Source organism: Acipenser ruthenus, chromosome 21 (assembly GCF_902713425.1).
Source record: "Acipenser ruthenus chromosome 21, fAciRut3.2 maternal haplotype, whole genome shotgun sequence".
Lineage (NCBI taxonomy): Eukaryota > Metazoa > Chordata > Actinopteri > Acipenseriformes > Acipenseridae > Acipenser > Acipenser ruthenus.
This window is the reverse complement of record NC_081209.1, coordinates 8,974,976-8,992,963: the sequence shown is the minus strand read 5'-3', so window position 1 is coordinate 8,992,963 and position 17,988 is coordinate 8,974,976. Positions and strand designations below refer to the sequence as shown.

General features: G+C 37.9%; 2 protein-coding genes across 3 annotated transcripts in view; both read right to left on the bottom strand.

The window, feature by feature from the left end:
- The window catches only part of LOC117428379 (trichohyalin-like), a 32,285-nt gene extending 28,975 nt beyond the window's left edge, over window positions 1-3,310 (bottom strand). Inside the window, exon 1 of one of the 2 annotated variants that reach the window (XM_058994768.1) lies at window positions 1,356-3,310. The gene's annotated coding sequence lies outside the window, so the exon portion shown is untranslated. The remainder of the gene's footprint in view (window positions 1-1,355) is intronic. The other variant, XM_058994769.1, reaches the window with a different exon arrangement.
- Window positions 3,311-9,144: 5,834 nt separating this feature from the next.
- The window catches only part of LOC131699069 (oxysterol-binding protein 2-like), a 106,070-nt gene continuing 97,226 nt past the window's right edge, over window positions 9,145-17,988 (bottom strand). Inside the window, 5 exon segments of the mRNA XM_058994774.1 lie at window positions 9,145-10,437; window positions 12,388-12,405; window positions 12,784-13,004; window positions 14,037-14,221; window positions 16,034-16,129. Coding sequence (XP_058850757.1) covers window positions 10,295-10,437; window positions 12,388-12,405; window positions 12,784-13,004; window positions 14,037-14,221; window positions 16,034-16,129 — 663 coding nt within the window. The 3' untranslated portion in view covers window positions 9,145-10,294.

The window sequence follows — 17,988 nt, the reverse complement described above, 5'->3', positions numbered from 1 at the left end:
CAACGCATGCAACATTTTATATACATCACAGGATTTATTCCTACTGAAGGTGAAATGATACCTGAACACTGATTCTGCCAAGCATAAAGTCAAAAAAATAATGTGTCCATCTAAATTGCCTGACCAAAAGAGCAAATGATTTGACCTCAGAGCTTGTGTCTGGGTGCAGCAGTCTGCTGCTTAGTTTTTAACCAAACATATTCTATTAGAATTGCATGTAACAGGTAAAAACAAAGACTATTCTATAGAATATTTTGTAAACGCTCGCATGAGGAAGTATGCCTAGGGAACAAAAAAGTAAAGGAAGTGGAGGGGACCCTTTTTAAGGCTGCACCCTGGCACTGCATACTCCAGTCTGCAGCATGAAATCTATTAATCAGTCGCTAATTTGAAGACATGTTGGTTTACAATAATTTCGTATGAAGCTGACACCAATTATTTGTTACCCTGTGCCTTTTTAATATTTTTGGGGAAAACGCAAACTGAAAAATAATCAATGTACAATAATATGTAGATTTAGAAATAGTTGCTAAAGATCGTTAACTGCAGGAGATTCTGTTTTCACTACATTAAAAACCCTTCATATTCACACTGTACGTGTGCTTAGTGTGCCCGGCGATAGTCACTTCAGATCATGCAATTATTTCCAATACAAAATTGATGACTCTTTTTTTTTTTCGTGACTGGCAGTAGCTGTGCATCTTTAAAAGGGTTGTCACGGTATCAGTAATTCTATTTCAATTATCCAGCTGGATTCCACATTGTATCATATGGACTGGGATTCCTTCAAAAAATACATAGAATGTTTCACATTCAAATCACTTAGGAATTTCTTATCGGACTTCCTATAGGACTTTTTTTGTGACTAGACATGAATTGCAAGTTATACCCATCACCTTGCAAATCACTTCCCCCACCCCTACAAATCCAGACACCTGCACGCTACTTTACAACAGATTACACTTTTTAAAAAAATACAACAAAAAAACTGTACATTATAACAAAAAATTCTGTACAAATGCCGTTCTTAGTATTAGTATTTACTATATTGGTATAGGATTACGAAAACATTTTATTCTGTGCAACTTGCAAATTAATTTAAAGGAATATTTTGGTGTATAAACTCATCATTTAAACCAGCTTTAGCTGTTGTATGTGCAAACTAGAAAACAATTCACCAAATGTACCTCATGAGATACTATTTATTCTGCAAACGGGACACAGCACCTACTGAAAACTTTTAATTACACACATTCTTACATAACTTAACCGCAGTGCTAACGCGTTAAACATTGCCAAGATACATTTCCCAATAATTCAAATTCCCTACAGTTGATAATATAAACTGTACTTACTTTAAAAAAAAAAAAAAACAAATTCTTAACTGCAATCTTGAGTTTAACTCCAGTTTCTCATGCTACTCCAACAACTCTTGCACGTTCCGTTTGCAAAAAACGTGATTGACAGACACCCCGGCTCAGGTCGCTTAGCAACCACCAAACGCCGGAGGTCTTCAGTCGCTCAGCAACCATGTACGCCGGAAGTGTCTGCTTTTCATGATTGGTGGATGCAGCAGCAGCAGTTGTGATCAGGGATGCAGTGCAGAAACGTGAGGCGGGAGCTGGAGCGCCAGGGCTGTATGTTTACAACTAAAACTGGGGCGTCATCAACATTACCTGCCCCACTTAGGTTTCACAGCAAAGGCTGGTTATAAAGATAATGCATTGATAAACATGCTGCCTATATACTCCCTACAGGTACTACAGTCTGACTCACACAATGAACAGCACTTATGGGTTGCAGGTTTTCAGCTGGGCGTGTTGGTTCTGGTTTTGTGTAAAATGCTCCACTTTTCATTTCTTTGCATGAAACCTTGAAAAGCACTCCTTTAAGTAGGTTGCTATCTCACCCACCTGGTGCGGACCTGTTTGCTGGAGTTATGTAGTGGCAAGCAGAAGTGGGGAGGAAGCCTGGCTTGTGTCCCTGCAGCTTAGCTTTGGGGTTGTAAATAAACTACAGTATATAATCAGCAACAACTGTCTTTATGGTAGAGAATACACAGATTAATGCTAAACAATCAAAGAATAAACACTTTGAGTAGTGCGTGCATTATTGTACCATGTTAAGTTTCTATTTGATAATGCATATGTTTTTCAGGGTTTTGGCAGGGCTGCATCATGAATCCCATTGAGTTAATAAGCATTTCTGTGAGGGGAGTATGTAACTGCCATTCTGCAGTTTGCATAGGGACTTTAAAAACTGACACAAACTACTTGTTGAGCAAGTTTCATATGTTCAGTGTTATTCGCATTGACCTTGACCGAAGATGGCTGACATAATGTGGTCAAGTTTGATCATGAGGATCATACAGAACAATTAAGTGTTTTGTGGCGGTAATTTAAAAAGCTGACGTCACACTTCCAAAGCCTCATATCTAAGAGACCATTTGAGGTAGTGACTTTATTTTCAGGGTTTTATAAACATGATATAACCCATATCAATCGTACAGACCTTTTCAATATATTCATCTTCACAAAGTATTCCGTCAGAGATCAGAAAAATTCAGATCAGTGTAAGATGTTGGGCACTGAAATTTTCAATGAAAATATAACGAAGACAAATTACTTTCGCTTAGCAGGTGACATCAACAGTGCCAGTAAACTGCAATACTGCTGAACAAATAACTGCTACAGCAAAACCTGCTTACTCTTTATGATATAATTAATCTCTTGTGGGAATAGGATTCACAATACCACCTGCACAACCCTACACACAGGATATGCACACAGTTTATATGACACAGCAGTCAAGGATACGATTTCCATATGGGGGATTTACAAACTTACTAATACAATTCATAATTTTCAAAACGTTTAGGGTCTTTCAAAAAAGTGAACCTTTATTCATTGATCTTGTGCTTCTGTCTCAGTCTACATCCTGAACACAACTGCCTTCCAGAATCAAATCCTCTCAAATTAGAGAGGAGGGATGGAGACTCTCCCATTAGGGGTGGAATGGTTCATTGTCTATCAATGAACCGCGATACATTCTTTACATGAGATTTAATGTATCCTACAGTATGTATCATGATACAGGACCGAACGCACAACATCCATCACTGTAGTTCACTAAATGGTTCTTGAATGAGGAATATGTGTGTTTTATACTCTCCCTTGCTCATTTATTTTTTGTCTTTTAACAAAATAGTCACATCATCAAATGATCACAGGACCTTATTATGCATCACAGTAGCCCATCAGGACCATTGCATGCATCCTGATACATATCGCATCTCAACCTACATATCACGATTCGTATCGTGAGATTAGTGTATCTTTACATCCCTCTCTCCCATGTCTGATAATACATTTTAAACTCTGCTTAGTTTATGTATAAAATATAAAGTAAAGCACCCATTTTTGCACACTTTTAAGAACTACAATATGCTACATAGTCAACAAAACTTTATTATATATATATATATATTTTAAAGAAGTTTGTATAAATTAAAGGAAACAAAATAATACAATAAAATATAAACCCCATTAGAAACTATTAAGAGGTTATTACAGATAGGGCAAACATCTGGTGAACACTTCCTGCTGGTCTGGCAATAGCATGAAAGTGATTCACCTGTTAATATGTCTATCCTGTTTTCAAGTCTTCATGGATATGTACAGGGTACTGCTGCTTCTCCTTGAGTGAACCCTTTAATGCCCAAGGTGTGTACTAGACTTGCATCTTAATTCCAAACTAGATATGTGAAAAAAAGATATTTGTTACATTTTAATAATTTGATTTGATCTTCACATTTGTACATTCTGGGCCATATTTACAAGGCGTTTGCCATTCAGAAGGTTAATGCAAGTAGTTTCAAATGGAACTGATATATATATATATATATATATATATATATATATATATATATATATATATATATATATATATATATTGTTTTTACTTACTCTCCTGAGCCTTTCTGAAGTCAAAATACAGTTGCGCTGTACTGATAAGCCCCAAAAAGGGCGAAACATGTATGCAGCTACTGTATTTTGACTTTTAAAACGCTGTGAATGTAGAAGCCGTTATGCAACTTTCACGCGATTTGATTGGCTCTTGTAATGCTTTATTTGCATAGCTCCCTACAACCCATTTATATATTATATATATATATATATATATATAGCTTTGGAAAAAATTAAGAGACCACTGCAAAATTATCAGTTTCTCTGGCTTTACTATTTATAGGTATGTGTTTGGGTAAAATGAACATTTTTGTTTTATTCTATAAACTTGGCTTGATTCATGCGTCCTTCACAAAGACAAATCTGCCCGATTCCAGCCTTGCTGAAGCACCCCCAGATGAGTCCAATTTTCAGCTTTGCCCAACACCTGGTCATCTAATGGTTAGACGGAGACCTGGAGAGGCCTACAAGCCACAGTGTCTCGCACCCTGTGAAATGTGGTGGAGGATCGGTGATGATCTGGGGGTGCTTCAGCAAGGCTGGAATCGGGCAGCTTTGGCATGAATCAAGCCAAGTACAAGGTTGTCCTGGAAGAAAACTTGCTTCCTTCTGCTCTGACAATGTTCCCCAACTCTGAGGATTGGTTTTTCCAGCAGGACAATGCTCCATGCCACACAGCCAGGTCAATCAAGGTGTGGATGGAGGACCACCAGATCAAGACCCTGTCATGGCCAGCCCAATCTCCAGACCTGAACCCCATTGAAAACCTCTGGAATGTGATCAAGAGGAAGATGGATGGTCACAAGCCATCAAACAAAGCCGAGCTGCTTGAATTTTTGCCCCAGGAGTGGCATAAAGTCACCCAACATCAATGTGAAAGACTGGTGGAGAGCATGCCAAGACGCATGAAAGCTGTGCTTGAAAATCAGGGTTATTCCACCAAATATTGATTTCTGAACTCTTCCTAAGTTAAAACATTAGTATTGTGTTGTTTAAAAATGAATATGAACTTATTTTCTTTGCATTATTCGAGGTCTGACAACACTGCATCTTTTTTGTTATTTTGACCAGTTGTCATTTTCTGCAAATAAATGCTCTAAATGACAATATTTTTATTTGGAATTTGGGAGAAATGTTGTCAGTAGTTTATAGACTAAAACAAAAATGTTCATTTTACCCAAACACATACCTATAAATAGTAAAACCAGAGAAACTGATAATTTTGCAGTGGTCTCTTAATTTTTTCCAGAGCTGTATATATATATATATATATATATATATATATATATATATATATATACTGTTTTGTTTTCATTATTATTTGTATATTGAGAGTTGCTCTTCAATTCTAGTTTTCTGCTGTAGATATATAGGCTAGATTAGTCAATGTGCCATCTACTGTTCTGTCACTTTGGCTCAGTTTGCTTTTCCACTGCTGGAAATACACAATGCTCAATGGTGCTGGCGCTTACTAATATATAAAGACCATGATCTTTATATTGCATGCGGCAGGCTACTAGAACACAAGAGCAACTCCTGAACTCAAGGTCAACGATACCTTAACACAGGTTTATTAAAAAAAATATATATATATATATATATATATATAACCCCATTGGAAACTTGTTGAACAAACTGCGACCTAGTGAGAGTTGAGGGAAGTGCAATGATTTTACACATTTTGTGAACACTAAGCATCAATTATTTTACACTGGTCGCTTGGGGGAAAACAACTGTAACAAATGCACACAATGTTTGCATTAGGCACTAAAGGGTTACGTCAAACAGCAGAAGTTCATGATGGTAAAACTTTTAAGATATAAAATTCAGACAGAAAAAATCTGTCTTCATCATTTTACCTTGATTACAAAGAAGCGTCAAAGATCAAATAATTCACATAACTAATAAAAGCTTTGACAAAGCTAGAAATCAAAGCTAAAAACCCATTTGATTATTAGTTAAGACGACCCATGAGCACAGTTGAAGGGTTTTGTATGGAAGCTAAGCTGTGTACTGTTCTGTCTGATGGTTCTGTGTATATCCTAAACATTGGGTTTATGCCTGGAGTTGTTCGCTACAGTTTATATACATCCATATCATGCATCCTAACAAAATCTAGCAGGTTGTATTTGTATTACCAGAGGAACATTTAAAAATAATTTTGGCATTTTCCTGCTGTTTTTGGTACATAAAATGCTGAAAATAGTTACCATTGGAACCACCATTTTATATTTTTCCTAGGCATGACTTCAATTTCATGTGTCTTAATCAGCATGGAAATCGTAGACTTTTATAGAAAAAAGCATGCCACAGACTTCAGTTTCAGACACTGATTTGAATTTCACAGACCGTAGCGAACTACCAGACAAAGAAAATGCATTATCCAGTTCCGCACACCTCACATTATTGCTGAACTGAATTTACAAATAATGTGTCACCTTTCCAATACGTTCACATTTCAAACACCAATTAGATAATAACTTTAAATGACAATGTTAACAGTTTTGAAAACGTTTTACCATACATTATCTCAGCAACACGACTGGGTTTAACCTTATATTCAATGAGCGAGACGACAGCACGATTAAGTTAGATCCTTTTTCTAAGGGAGTGCTAGTATAGGTGTGACCCAGGATTCAGTCTGAATGAGCTGCCCTCTATGAGGCTGCTATGAGGTTGAGCAAGGCCAGGTAATGCACCCTTGAAAGAGGCATAGGGGAGAAGTAGAAAACAAAGCCTAAGAGATTGGGGCAAACCAAGGGGCTGGCGTCTCGCCTCTAGAACGACCTCTTAATTAAACGCATTATTCTCAAACATCAAAACATTACTTGTATATTATTTTGCTTTGTTCCATTGATTATATAGTGAACTAGTTTCTTTCCATTCAGGATACAATCTGCATAGCAATAATGGTGAGAGGTGTGAACTCTCCTGCCTCCTTCATGGCTCTTCATGGCTCTTCTTTCTATCTACACGGTCTGCGCTGTATTTGTCACACGAGTGCTACGGAACTCTTTTTCGAATTCTACCCTATTAGAACCACTTAAAGAACAACTTGGCATGAATATGAAATATCAGTTACCTTCACTGACGGATTCTTATTCCTATATTCACTTGATCTATTTCATTAATCAAATCCTGGTAAAACTCAAAGTATGAAAGCAATCCTGTCAAACATGTCTTCTCTGTAATTACAGCTGGTGCACCAGTCTGTGTAATGGTAAGAACCAACATGTTGTTTTTTTTCTGACACTGATTTTTGTAGAGGTCATCTGATGGGCAAAACACAGCTTCGGTTCACTGTGAATCACTTCACTGAAGATGCACTCATAAAATACCTTTGATCAGTGGTAATGGCATCAGATGAAATGTCTGTCCATTTAATATTGTTTGACTCCCTGCAAGGGGGGGCGGTGTTTGAACAGGTGAAGGGTTACACTCTACCAGCTGGGAAGACATAATTCTGAGAGCTCTGCTGAAGCCACAGCTTTAAACTTTTGGGAAATAGATGCCATGAATGAACCAGAAAACAATGTACAAATTGAAACAGCAATCAGTGAGTTCAGATATCTGTGATACTTCACACCCGCACCAAGTTGCTCTTTAACTGGAACAGAGACAAGTTCATTTTTTCACATAGACCAAAATGGAAGTTTTGTTCATTAAAATCAGTCACCTTGGAAGAGTACGCCCAAGAATAATAATGTATTATACAAATTATATTAAAAAAAATAAAAAGCAAATCACACCAAGGTGACGGTTATTAGATTCTATTCTGATAAGCTAAATGTTTTTTTTTTTTTTTTAATGTAAATTTACAATTTTGTTTTTTGTTTAAAACAATTGCACTATATACAGTTTTTATTGAATTTTATTTTCTTCACCAAATATTCACAGGAGCAGCTGAGTGGTAGGGATTTTTAATCCAGTGACTTTCTATACCTGTTTCCAGTACCAGCAATGATATATTTTAAGAAGCTAAGGTTGTGCTGTCACAGGTAGATGTTATCCAGACACCTGCTTCCAGACTCACAGAACTAGAGAATGTGTCACTTCCTGAACTGCACCAGTCTAGTGGAGAATTCCTTTTTAGGGTATATGGGATTCCTCAGTCACAGTCTGTCTAAGCAGAAGTAATTGCTGCTACCTGATGTTTAACACGTATTTAAATTGGAAAAGCATATCACCTGTCTGAAATAGGTATCTTTAAAGCACAATGAAGCTACTTTGACAATTTTCCTATTGATACTATTTCAGATAACTTATTGGTATTGGATGATACAGAACAATGCCTGACCCGAAATTGACTTTTGCAATGTAAATACGTGTGTGCTGACTGCCGTTAGCAGCAATCATGTGAACCATGACTGAGCCTCCTAGTTGTTCCAATAATACCATCTAACAGTGTGAGCCGGTTCTGAACCCCTTCTCGAAGCTGGCTTTTGATGTCATCAGGAAGCAACTGGCACCTGTTTAATGTTTTTCAAAGGAAGGCATTCACATGTTCTCTTAATGCTGCACTGGTGGCTAATTCAAATCTGATATTCACAAATTAATAAGAACCAACATCTGATGGGCAAAACACAGCTTCAGTTCTTTATCAATCAATTCACTGAAGCTGCACTTAAAAACAACAGTGTGGCCAATGTTAATGGCATTGGATGAAATGCCAACTTTGTATTGTTTTATCAAAATAATCCTGGAGGACAAACAGCAGGCCCGCTTGAACTCAGTGGACAACAGCTTTGCAGAGCCAAGACACGAATCTACACTCCCTAGAGTATATGACTCGCCCTACACACCACGCAGCCATGCCCTTACCAGGTGAGCAACTCAGGGACCCCCATTACCATATTTAGGTAAATCTTTGAATTCTTTCAAGTATATTTTTGGTGTGATGCCACCTGATGACCTTCAATGACCTTCAAGCTTCCAATTCAGATGAGCTTGCGGTATAATTTCCCAGAGCTTTCTTTCCTCTGGGAACTCTGAGAGAAGGAGTTAAGCACCAGATCATTTCAGTTTGACAGACTGGTGTTGATTGTCTTAGACTTTACAAAGTCCAGGACCTATTGGAAAAAGACAGATACTGTACCCTTTCCGGCTAACTAGCCCATTTCTCTGTTTTTTAAAGGCATTGTTCTCATTTAGTCCCCTGAGAAGGTACCTTCAAAGAAGCTACACTGGTGGCATTTGTTTATTAGCAGTGTCATGACACAGCAGGACAGCAGAGTAACATTCTTGATACAACTAGATCTTGTATGTGGCCTTTACATACAATTCACAAATCATATTTCATTTACTGCTTCATCCTGTCATAGTATTACAATTTTGAATTAATGACCCATTCTTTCTTTTATATGACCATTTGATACAGTTTGTGTAATAGCATACACAACCTTTAGATAATTCATTGTTATCTGGAACAGTCCACTAAATATTACAATGATCAACATCTGTATTATTGTTGTTGTTTAGAATCACTTTGTGTATCATTTTCACTTATCACATCATGGTTACTTTTTAAAACTCTTTTAAAATCATCACTGCAGCTTCAACAGAGCTCTTAGAAAACTAATCTCAAAATGTTACCATTAACCTGGTTTCTGTGCAACACTGCCACCAGTGGATATAATATATGCCGCATTTAAGCCACTTCATTAAACCCACTGGGAGTGTTGCAGGGGGGACAGGTTAATGGTTACACTCTGGTGTACGAGCTGTACTTCGAGATAAGACATGTTTGAGAGCTCTATTGGTTTCACAGGGGGTGATTTAAAAAGTCACCTGGATGTATCGACAAACAGACAATGGTATACAAAGCGAATCTAAATAAGCTCTTTAAGACCACCTTTCAAACCTGTATTATTAAAAAAGAAAATGTTTAGTGTTAGAAATGATCACTTAAAAAAGCTCAGAGGCTGTATTATTTGAAGCACACCCTGCGACACCAGAAATTCTCTAATTGACATTACACTTGTGTTTATGTGTCACTGCTGTCACTGGATTGCTATCAAATGCCAACACTGTTTTTCTCTCTTTTCTCAGCCTGTGTTTCTTTCAGAGGGTTACACATTGTAGATCACTGCTGTAGTCGCAACAAGCAGTTGTTACTCTGCTTGGCAGTCTGGCAGGTGTGAGTAGTTTGGGCTCCAGTGCAGTCTGGCTTGCTTCTGTCTCCGGACTATATATATATATATATATATATATATATATATATATATATATATATATATATATATAGTATATTTATATGCATTTCCCCACTCTTTTTCTCTTTTCTATTGCTGAATTAGAGGTTTCCGAGGTCCATCAGCCTCTGTGTTTCCTCAGAATATATCAGGGCACTTCTTCCAATCCTTTTTCTCTTTTGCCTCCCAGTAACCCCCCTTATACACGAATGCAGTCTCCCGAGATATGGGGTCCACCTTCTTCTCAAACCATAGTGGCTGATAGCCTTCGTATTCTTTGCCTGCAGATATAAAAAAAAACCAGGGAAACCCTGTTTATTCCATGCTTTGACTACACCATTAACCTTTTCAGTGCCTTCGATGTTTTGTCATTTAATTGTCTCTCAGTGTACCAGTGATGACCGGACAGAAATGAAAAAACGTATTAAAGGGATCTTCATGTTCTAAATATGTAACCTGTTTATTTCCTATGTTATGCGCTTTGTATAGTTCTCTATTGTTGTTTCTGCTAATATTTACCAGGCTTACAAACTAATGTTCGATTTCCAGCTACTGGATCTGCTCATAAAAGCTGAATTTCTGAGGTGTGAAAAATACCTACCCATAGCTGAAGAAAGACTAGTGACAAAGCCAGCAAAAATAACTATCTAAGCAGAAGCAACAATAGAGCATTACCTAACAGGAAAATAAAGAGGTAAGAAATGAAATGTAAATGGTTTAAAATACTGAAACACATATGGATGCTGCATGTGCCCTCCTGAGACACACTGTGAAGCAGTCCGACTTGTTCATCTGGTTTGTACACAGACATGACGTAAATAAACAGAGTGTGGGGTGCATTGGGACATGGGAAGCATTAAGATCAATGTGTTTCTACTAGTACTAGGGAGACTGAACTCACCATTACACCAACATTGACTAGGTTACTCACCATTATCATGGTCAGATTTGAGGCCTACATCTCATCTGCTAACCCACTGCATCCTGAACATATATTTAAACAATAATGACCCAAACTGGTGGAGAAATACTGCACAGGTGTTGTACCGTTATCGTTCAGGTGATCCTGTTTTTATCTCATAAAGATGGATAACCAAATTAGACTTTTGTCCCTTACAGTAATGGTTTATAATACATATTAATAGTAATAATAATAATACCTAGGTTATCTCCATAGTGGACACATATAAGTAATATTATTAATGCAAGTATTTGAGTAGAAAATATTTTTAAAATCAAATTTATGTTAGTGAGAAACTAGCCCCATCTATAGGAATGCAAGTGTAAAAGAACTGTCTGAAAGTCTTGGCATTTCTTGGCCCAAGTTATACTCCACATGTGTAATGCAGCCCACTCTCCCCGTCATTAGATTTAGCAATGAGTCACAAGTGTTCACAGTAACCTGAGTCTATACTTATCAACTGTGAATTGTACATACTTGGTTTTTGCATAAGAAGAATGTTTTAGCATTGCTTTAGTTTCTAAATGTGATCGCACATGTGAACATGAAACATTGGGCTCTATTCACAAAACTTGACTGCTTTATATAATTGTTTTTTTGGCTTGTGTTTATAAATATTATCCTTGGTGAAACATTCTTTGAAAAAATTAGAATGAACCTCTAACCCTGTCTAAACCTGTTTTAAAAAGGATAAACTGCATGACTTTCATTAATCAAAATGGTCTTTGTAAAAAAAAAAACAGTCCTTGATAAACATTCTTAAAATAAAAGTTTTATGAATAGCCCCCATTAAAGCATTTAATGTTTGTTTTGGTGAACTAAATAAAGTTTTAAAATCTTTAAGGCAAAAGTTCTCAAACTGTTTTGTTGGGAGACCCTTTTTTAAAAACTATTTCTAATAAGGAGCTCAACTGAAAACTTAGCAAAAGGCAAATCACAAACTGTGCTGCAGTAAAAGCAGATGTTTTTATGTAACCCGTCTCTCACTATATAAATGAAGGGTCATTTTTCAGTACATTGAGCATAAATGTTGTTTTACAAAGGGGAGGTTTCTCGAATTTCCTGGGGACCTGCTTGGCACCCTTTGCAGACCCAGTTTGAGAACATCTGTCTTCAGAGTTTGTAAAGAGAACCTCATTCTGGACAGTTTCACAGACATTGTGTACGTGTGAGGCTGATAAATATAGACCCGGGTCTCATATGCTACTGTACCACAATAAGAAGTCTACAGCGAGCTAAAGGAAAGAGCTTGAGATCATCAGGAACTCACCCGAGTCATATTCAGACTCTGAAGTCAGAAAGAAAGAGAGAAAGAAAAAGGAAAGAGAAACAAGCAGAGGGGTAAGTCAGCATTGTCAGGCTTGTCACATCTAGAGGCCACCATTAGGACTGTTCTGCTGTAAAATAGCTCACTGGAATATATGTGGTTCGGGGAAATGTGATGAACCCTTTTGAAAACAGTGGTATTTAAATACTACAGAAGTGTGGATTGGCTCTTGACACAGTCGGTACTGCAGTCACTGTTAAACATTCAATAGTGCCCGAAATTTAGAATTTAGAAATGCTAAATGACGAATGTTTCTACTAGATGTTTCTTGTGGTATTTCTAAAGCACAGTTTTAGTTAAGCAACACATGCAGTGTTAGGAGTCGTGTGGCCCTCGTACCATCATCCTGAGCCTCCACAGCCTCTGCCTCTCTCCGGCGCCTCACGGCTCTCTGCTTCTCCTCCAGACGCTGCTTCTCCACGTTGGCTTCGTCCCAGCGCCCGTTCTCCATGAGCCGCTGGTCCGGCCGCCGCCTGCTGTCCGTCGGACACACCCCCTCCTCGGGCTCGTTCAGGGTGAGAGCCAGCTCGGAGAAGTGGTACATGTTCTCCGCATTCTCCCTGGAGACAGGTTATATGATTGGTTTATGTAGTACTGCTCTTTTGTGATTGGAGCCAACATAATAGTTCTAGAACGCTTGCCTAAACCGCACTTCCTGGGTCAAAGAATGTTACTGGCTGCAAAACATGTCAGTCAATAAGGGAAGCAGCTGGTTGGTTCATGACAGGAAAGAAGCCATTGAAAGTGTGGGGAAAATGTCTCCCTCCAGTGGAAATGACCAAGCAAGTGCAACACTAACTGAATGCACGGCTTGCAAACAGATTTCTTTAACCAAGTGTAGATAAAATACATGTTTGCTATAACATGCGTTTCTTTAAAAACTGGACATTTTAGACCCATTTAATGAATGGCAGTGAGCAACAGGTAAGATTTATGGAATTACTTTGTTAGCTAGCATCACTTTAAAGGGTAATCGATTGTACAAGGATCAGTATTCTCTAGGTATAGCTGTTAACAAGTGCTTTGGTTTTTCCTTGTTTTAAGGCTCTGGATTTTAATAAAAAAGGACAGGTAAGTGCCGCTTGTGACGGATCAGTGATTCAACTCGGCAACAGGCTGCTGTCGCTATGCAGTTAAGGGGCTCTTTATAACGTTTGTTTATCAACGCTGTACCAAATGATTTGGAATCCCAGTAAAAGTGAATGGCAGAGATTCTGTAGAATCTTGGTTGAAACACTGGATTTCATTTTTTTTATTATGGAGTTAAAAAAAGTTTTCAACTGATTTTGGAGGGTCTGGTTTATAGGCTTCTTTAGAATCAACGTTTCGACTCTCTCAATGTCTTCAACATTGAAATGTTTGAAAATGGTCGTAAACTGAATATGGCAATGGGACACTGCAGCTTTAATCTGCTCCATGGTCTTAAATAAATCAATCCTGATTTGACTGGACTTGCTTCTACCTGAGATTACAGATTGTACTTGCAGTCTTTCCAAATCCAGTAAAACCCTTAAATGGGATTCTTCAGTAGAGCCATTTTAAGGAGCTCAATCAGCCCTACACGGCTTGATGGGCCTGGTTTAAGGACTCACGGGAGTGGGTATTTCTCCCAGAGCAGTTTGGACGGCAGGGTCTGGTACACTGTCTTCTGCTTGCCCTCGGATCCGCTGTTCCCTCGGCTGCTCTGCACGATTTTTGAATACTCCAGCTTATCATCCCACGTGCCTGAGAGGATGTAGTGCGCCTTCGCCTCTCCGTCCGTCACCACACCTGTTACCTGTGAGAGCAGAGCGAGGTCAAAGCAAAATCGAGAGATTCCCCGGAGCGAAACTTCAAATAAACATCTGGAAGCCTTTAGTGTTATTTGTCTTTACCACCACCCTCATGGGCTACCATCCTCCAAGCAAATTGACTTAAATCCACTGCAGTCCCCCTCACTGCCAGCAAAACACACAAAACCAATGCAAATACAGAAAAGAACTGTTTCACTTGGACACGTTTGATCTTCTGCACAAAACTTTAACTTTAAACAATCAAATTCTGTTTCTATTTATAAAATGCAGTTGTTCTACAAACTGTTCTCGCTTCTTTAACAACAACGCTGTACACCGGTTATGAATATGAAATAAAAAAAAAAATGTACATACATATTTGAAAACACTTTGAAAAAACACGTTTTTCTCATGAGCTTTGTGTAGGACCTGTTATCATCCATGCTGTTTACTGTACAGTTGTTGAACTGAATTCTAAATCCTTTTGATTGCAGCAGGAGGTTTTACACAGAAGGTGACACATAAGGTCCGCCATGGGATACAAAACTAAAATGTAGAGCTCATGTGTAAGTTTTATATTGTTGACCAGGAGAGGAATGCTGTTAAATGTTCCACATCTCTCTTTATCCTGTAAAACATGCAACTGCATTTGATCCAAAGAGGATGCTGTATTCACTACATTCGTATGTCTTCAGTCCTCAGCACTTTATTTTCACTTTGACTCTGTAAAGCCCATTTATCTTGCCACCATATAAATGATCTGCCCCACTAGGACAACTTAATATTGAGGCCTTGTGCAATTAACAACATCACACCACTATCCCAAAACATTACCCCTACATATCCAATTTCCCTTCTCTGTCTCTTTCCCTATATCATTGTTATCTATTTGTTTTAGTTTCTTAGTATTACCTTCATTTCTGATTGAATGTTTTGAATTTATGGATAAATCTCCACAGAAATCCTGGCTTCACAGGCATAATATTGGGAGTCTCTCTCTGTCTTTCATTCAGGTGTGAAATGTGTAACAGGAAGGAATTAGGATCATTTTGATGTGTGGTGCAGATAGTCAATGGGGTGTGGCAGCCTGATTTTAACAGAGAACATTCTAATTGGCAGAACATATAATACTGCTTATTATGGGACAACCTGTATTATGAAGGGTGATTGTTGTAACCAATAGATCAGTTTTCATAACCTAACAGTCCTTTTATGTAGTAAAGCAAGACAAATAAATCATACATTATTATTTTAATATTGTATAGACTGGGACTAGAAAAATACCTGTTACAATTGTTAAATGAATAAGAAATAAACGAAGACAACTTTCAAAATTAATTGTCTGAGTTGTTCGTCTCTGGATTTAATTGCTGAAATAAATCATGCTAATGACAAATTGGAGAGCTTTGAAAATGTAGCATTTTGTACTTTGTTAAGTCGAATACAGCACAGCAATTAAACTTTATTTTTAATTTAATATTGTTTATCAGTTAAACTTTTTTCAACTGCTAATCTAATCATATTTTTTTGTAATATCAGCAGTTGTTTTTTAGTCCGATTCCACTTAAAGTGAATGAGAATTGTGTTAAAAATATCTTGCGTTGCACAATACAGCTTCTATTACTGAAGACAATCATCTCTGCAGTGGCTTCTCTTCAGCAACACACCTACACATCTTCCAAACTCAATATTCACTAACTGGCTGCAGCAGCAGTTTAATTAAATTCATCTTTGAGGGTCTGAATGGAAAATGACATTGTCACTTACAGCTGGCAGCCTCTGAGCTCTGCTGTAATGTGAGTCGACCTGCTTCTTACCTTTCTGGCGACGTCCCTGGAGAAGTAGCTGTAGGGCGAGAACTTGAGCTGGCAGGTTTCCTTGGTTTTATGATTAACCACATCTATATCCCCCGACTGCAAAGGAAAACACAGGAAAAACAAGTCAGCAGGTATCTCTCCTGATATGAGTATCAATAACGTGCAAGAAGTTTCCTGACAATTACAGTAGATAAACGTTTTTTTCAGATATATGGAGGTGAAGCGTGGCATACTGCCTCTCCTATATCCCTTCTCAGGGTGTTTCATCCCCAGCGGGAGATAATAAGAATAAACAGTATAGCTAATCTTAATGTGACATCATTTCCATCTGATACAAACGATCTGTCACAAGCCATGTAATACAAGCTATCTGATACAAAGACATTTTAGATGGATGTATCACTTTAATATCAGCGTCTATTATACAGGTACATTAAACACATGTACTATATCAGTATGTGGTTCCCAGCTTGAAATTCACTTTCACTATAGAGAAAAGGCACTCTTATGCAGTATTTTAATCACTCCATACAGTTAAACCATGTTAAATGAATTAGAAGGACCAATTAAAAGGAAAGTAGCCCCCAGTTCAACTTTAATGTGAAGACACGCTGGCTGTAAAGGTCGTCTATCTTTCTTTTTTCATTTTTTTTTTCTTCCAGTCCCTTGGGCGTCTATGATAGAATAATGTTTGCTCCAATCCCAGCATCTCTTTAGTGATCCTGGTGCGAGGCTTGTTGTTCAGTTTATTGGAGTGGAAATGACACGGTAACCCCAGACAAAACATGTCACAGTCCAATAGGTGTTTGATTACTACGATAGTCGATCACAGCTTTCTGTTCCAAAGGTCACCGAGAATACAGATGAGACACCCGACTCTCTGCACACACAGTCAGAAACTATTATTATAACACTAGTGTGTTACCTTGAAGAAACCCAACTGCTAGCAGATCACAGCATTTCCAGAAATAGCAACACAATGGATCTGGAAAAGCACAGTGGTACACAGTGGTCCAGTAGAGCTATATTACTACAATTATATCACACAAAATTGCAATGGATCCCACTGCTTAACTCAGCTGCTACTTGTAGAAATATTTTAAGAAACTTAACATCAATGACACGCATTTAGATGCCTTCAATGTTGAAATTTGATTCATATAGCAATGACCCCCAAGTGGTGAAATGTGATTGCCTTCCTAATGGTGTAACTTGCACCTTCTACACCTACGCAATGTTCATTTGATTATTCACCAATTCGGTTCATTCTCGCCATGTTGGCAGTAGATTGCACAAGTATATTTGACTGTATAAGGGCCCTTCACTAATTCAGTTTTCAATATTCAATTTTTTTTTATTATCTGTAAGTCAAATATCAGAATAAAGTGGGAGTACTATGCAAAATCAGCATCCGCACATTCCTCTCAATGGGACTTTACCACTTGGGGTTGCATCAACCAGTCATATAAGGATATGCATTAAAACTCAACACAGAAGACTTTGAAAAGACGAGTGGAAACGCTTGCCACTGAATGTATTAAGTTGATTTCTAAATGTAGCACTTTTTAGTGTTTTGTAGTTAGGAATCAATTGCCACTTGAGGTTGGGAAGCCTCTGGCACTCCTATACAATGAGTAGCCCCTCTAGTTTTAAATGAAGCCTTCAACATTCAAACAGGTTTTACATGAATGCCCATTCTGATGAATATGCTCAGTTAAAATGCATGACTGTGGACAATCAACTGCAAATCACCCATGCTTGCATGTTTTGAGAATCATGGGGTTCAAATGAATGTGCACGGTCAAGATTTGAGTTCAATTTCTACAGTCCCAAGGAGAAGAAGCTAATTTTGAGTACAATATGTATTGGTTTGGATGGTGTGAAAACATTACAATTGTGGTACCAATGGCACCCTCATTCAATTGTAGCTCCCCTTGTTCTTTCATTGCCCCTTA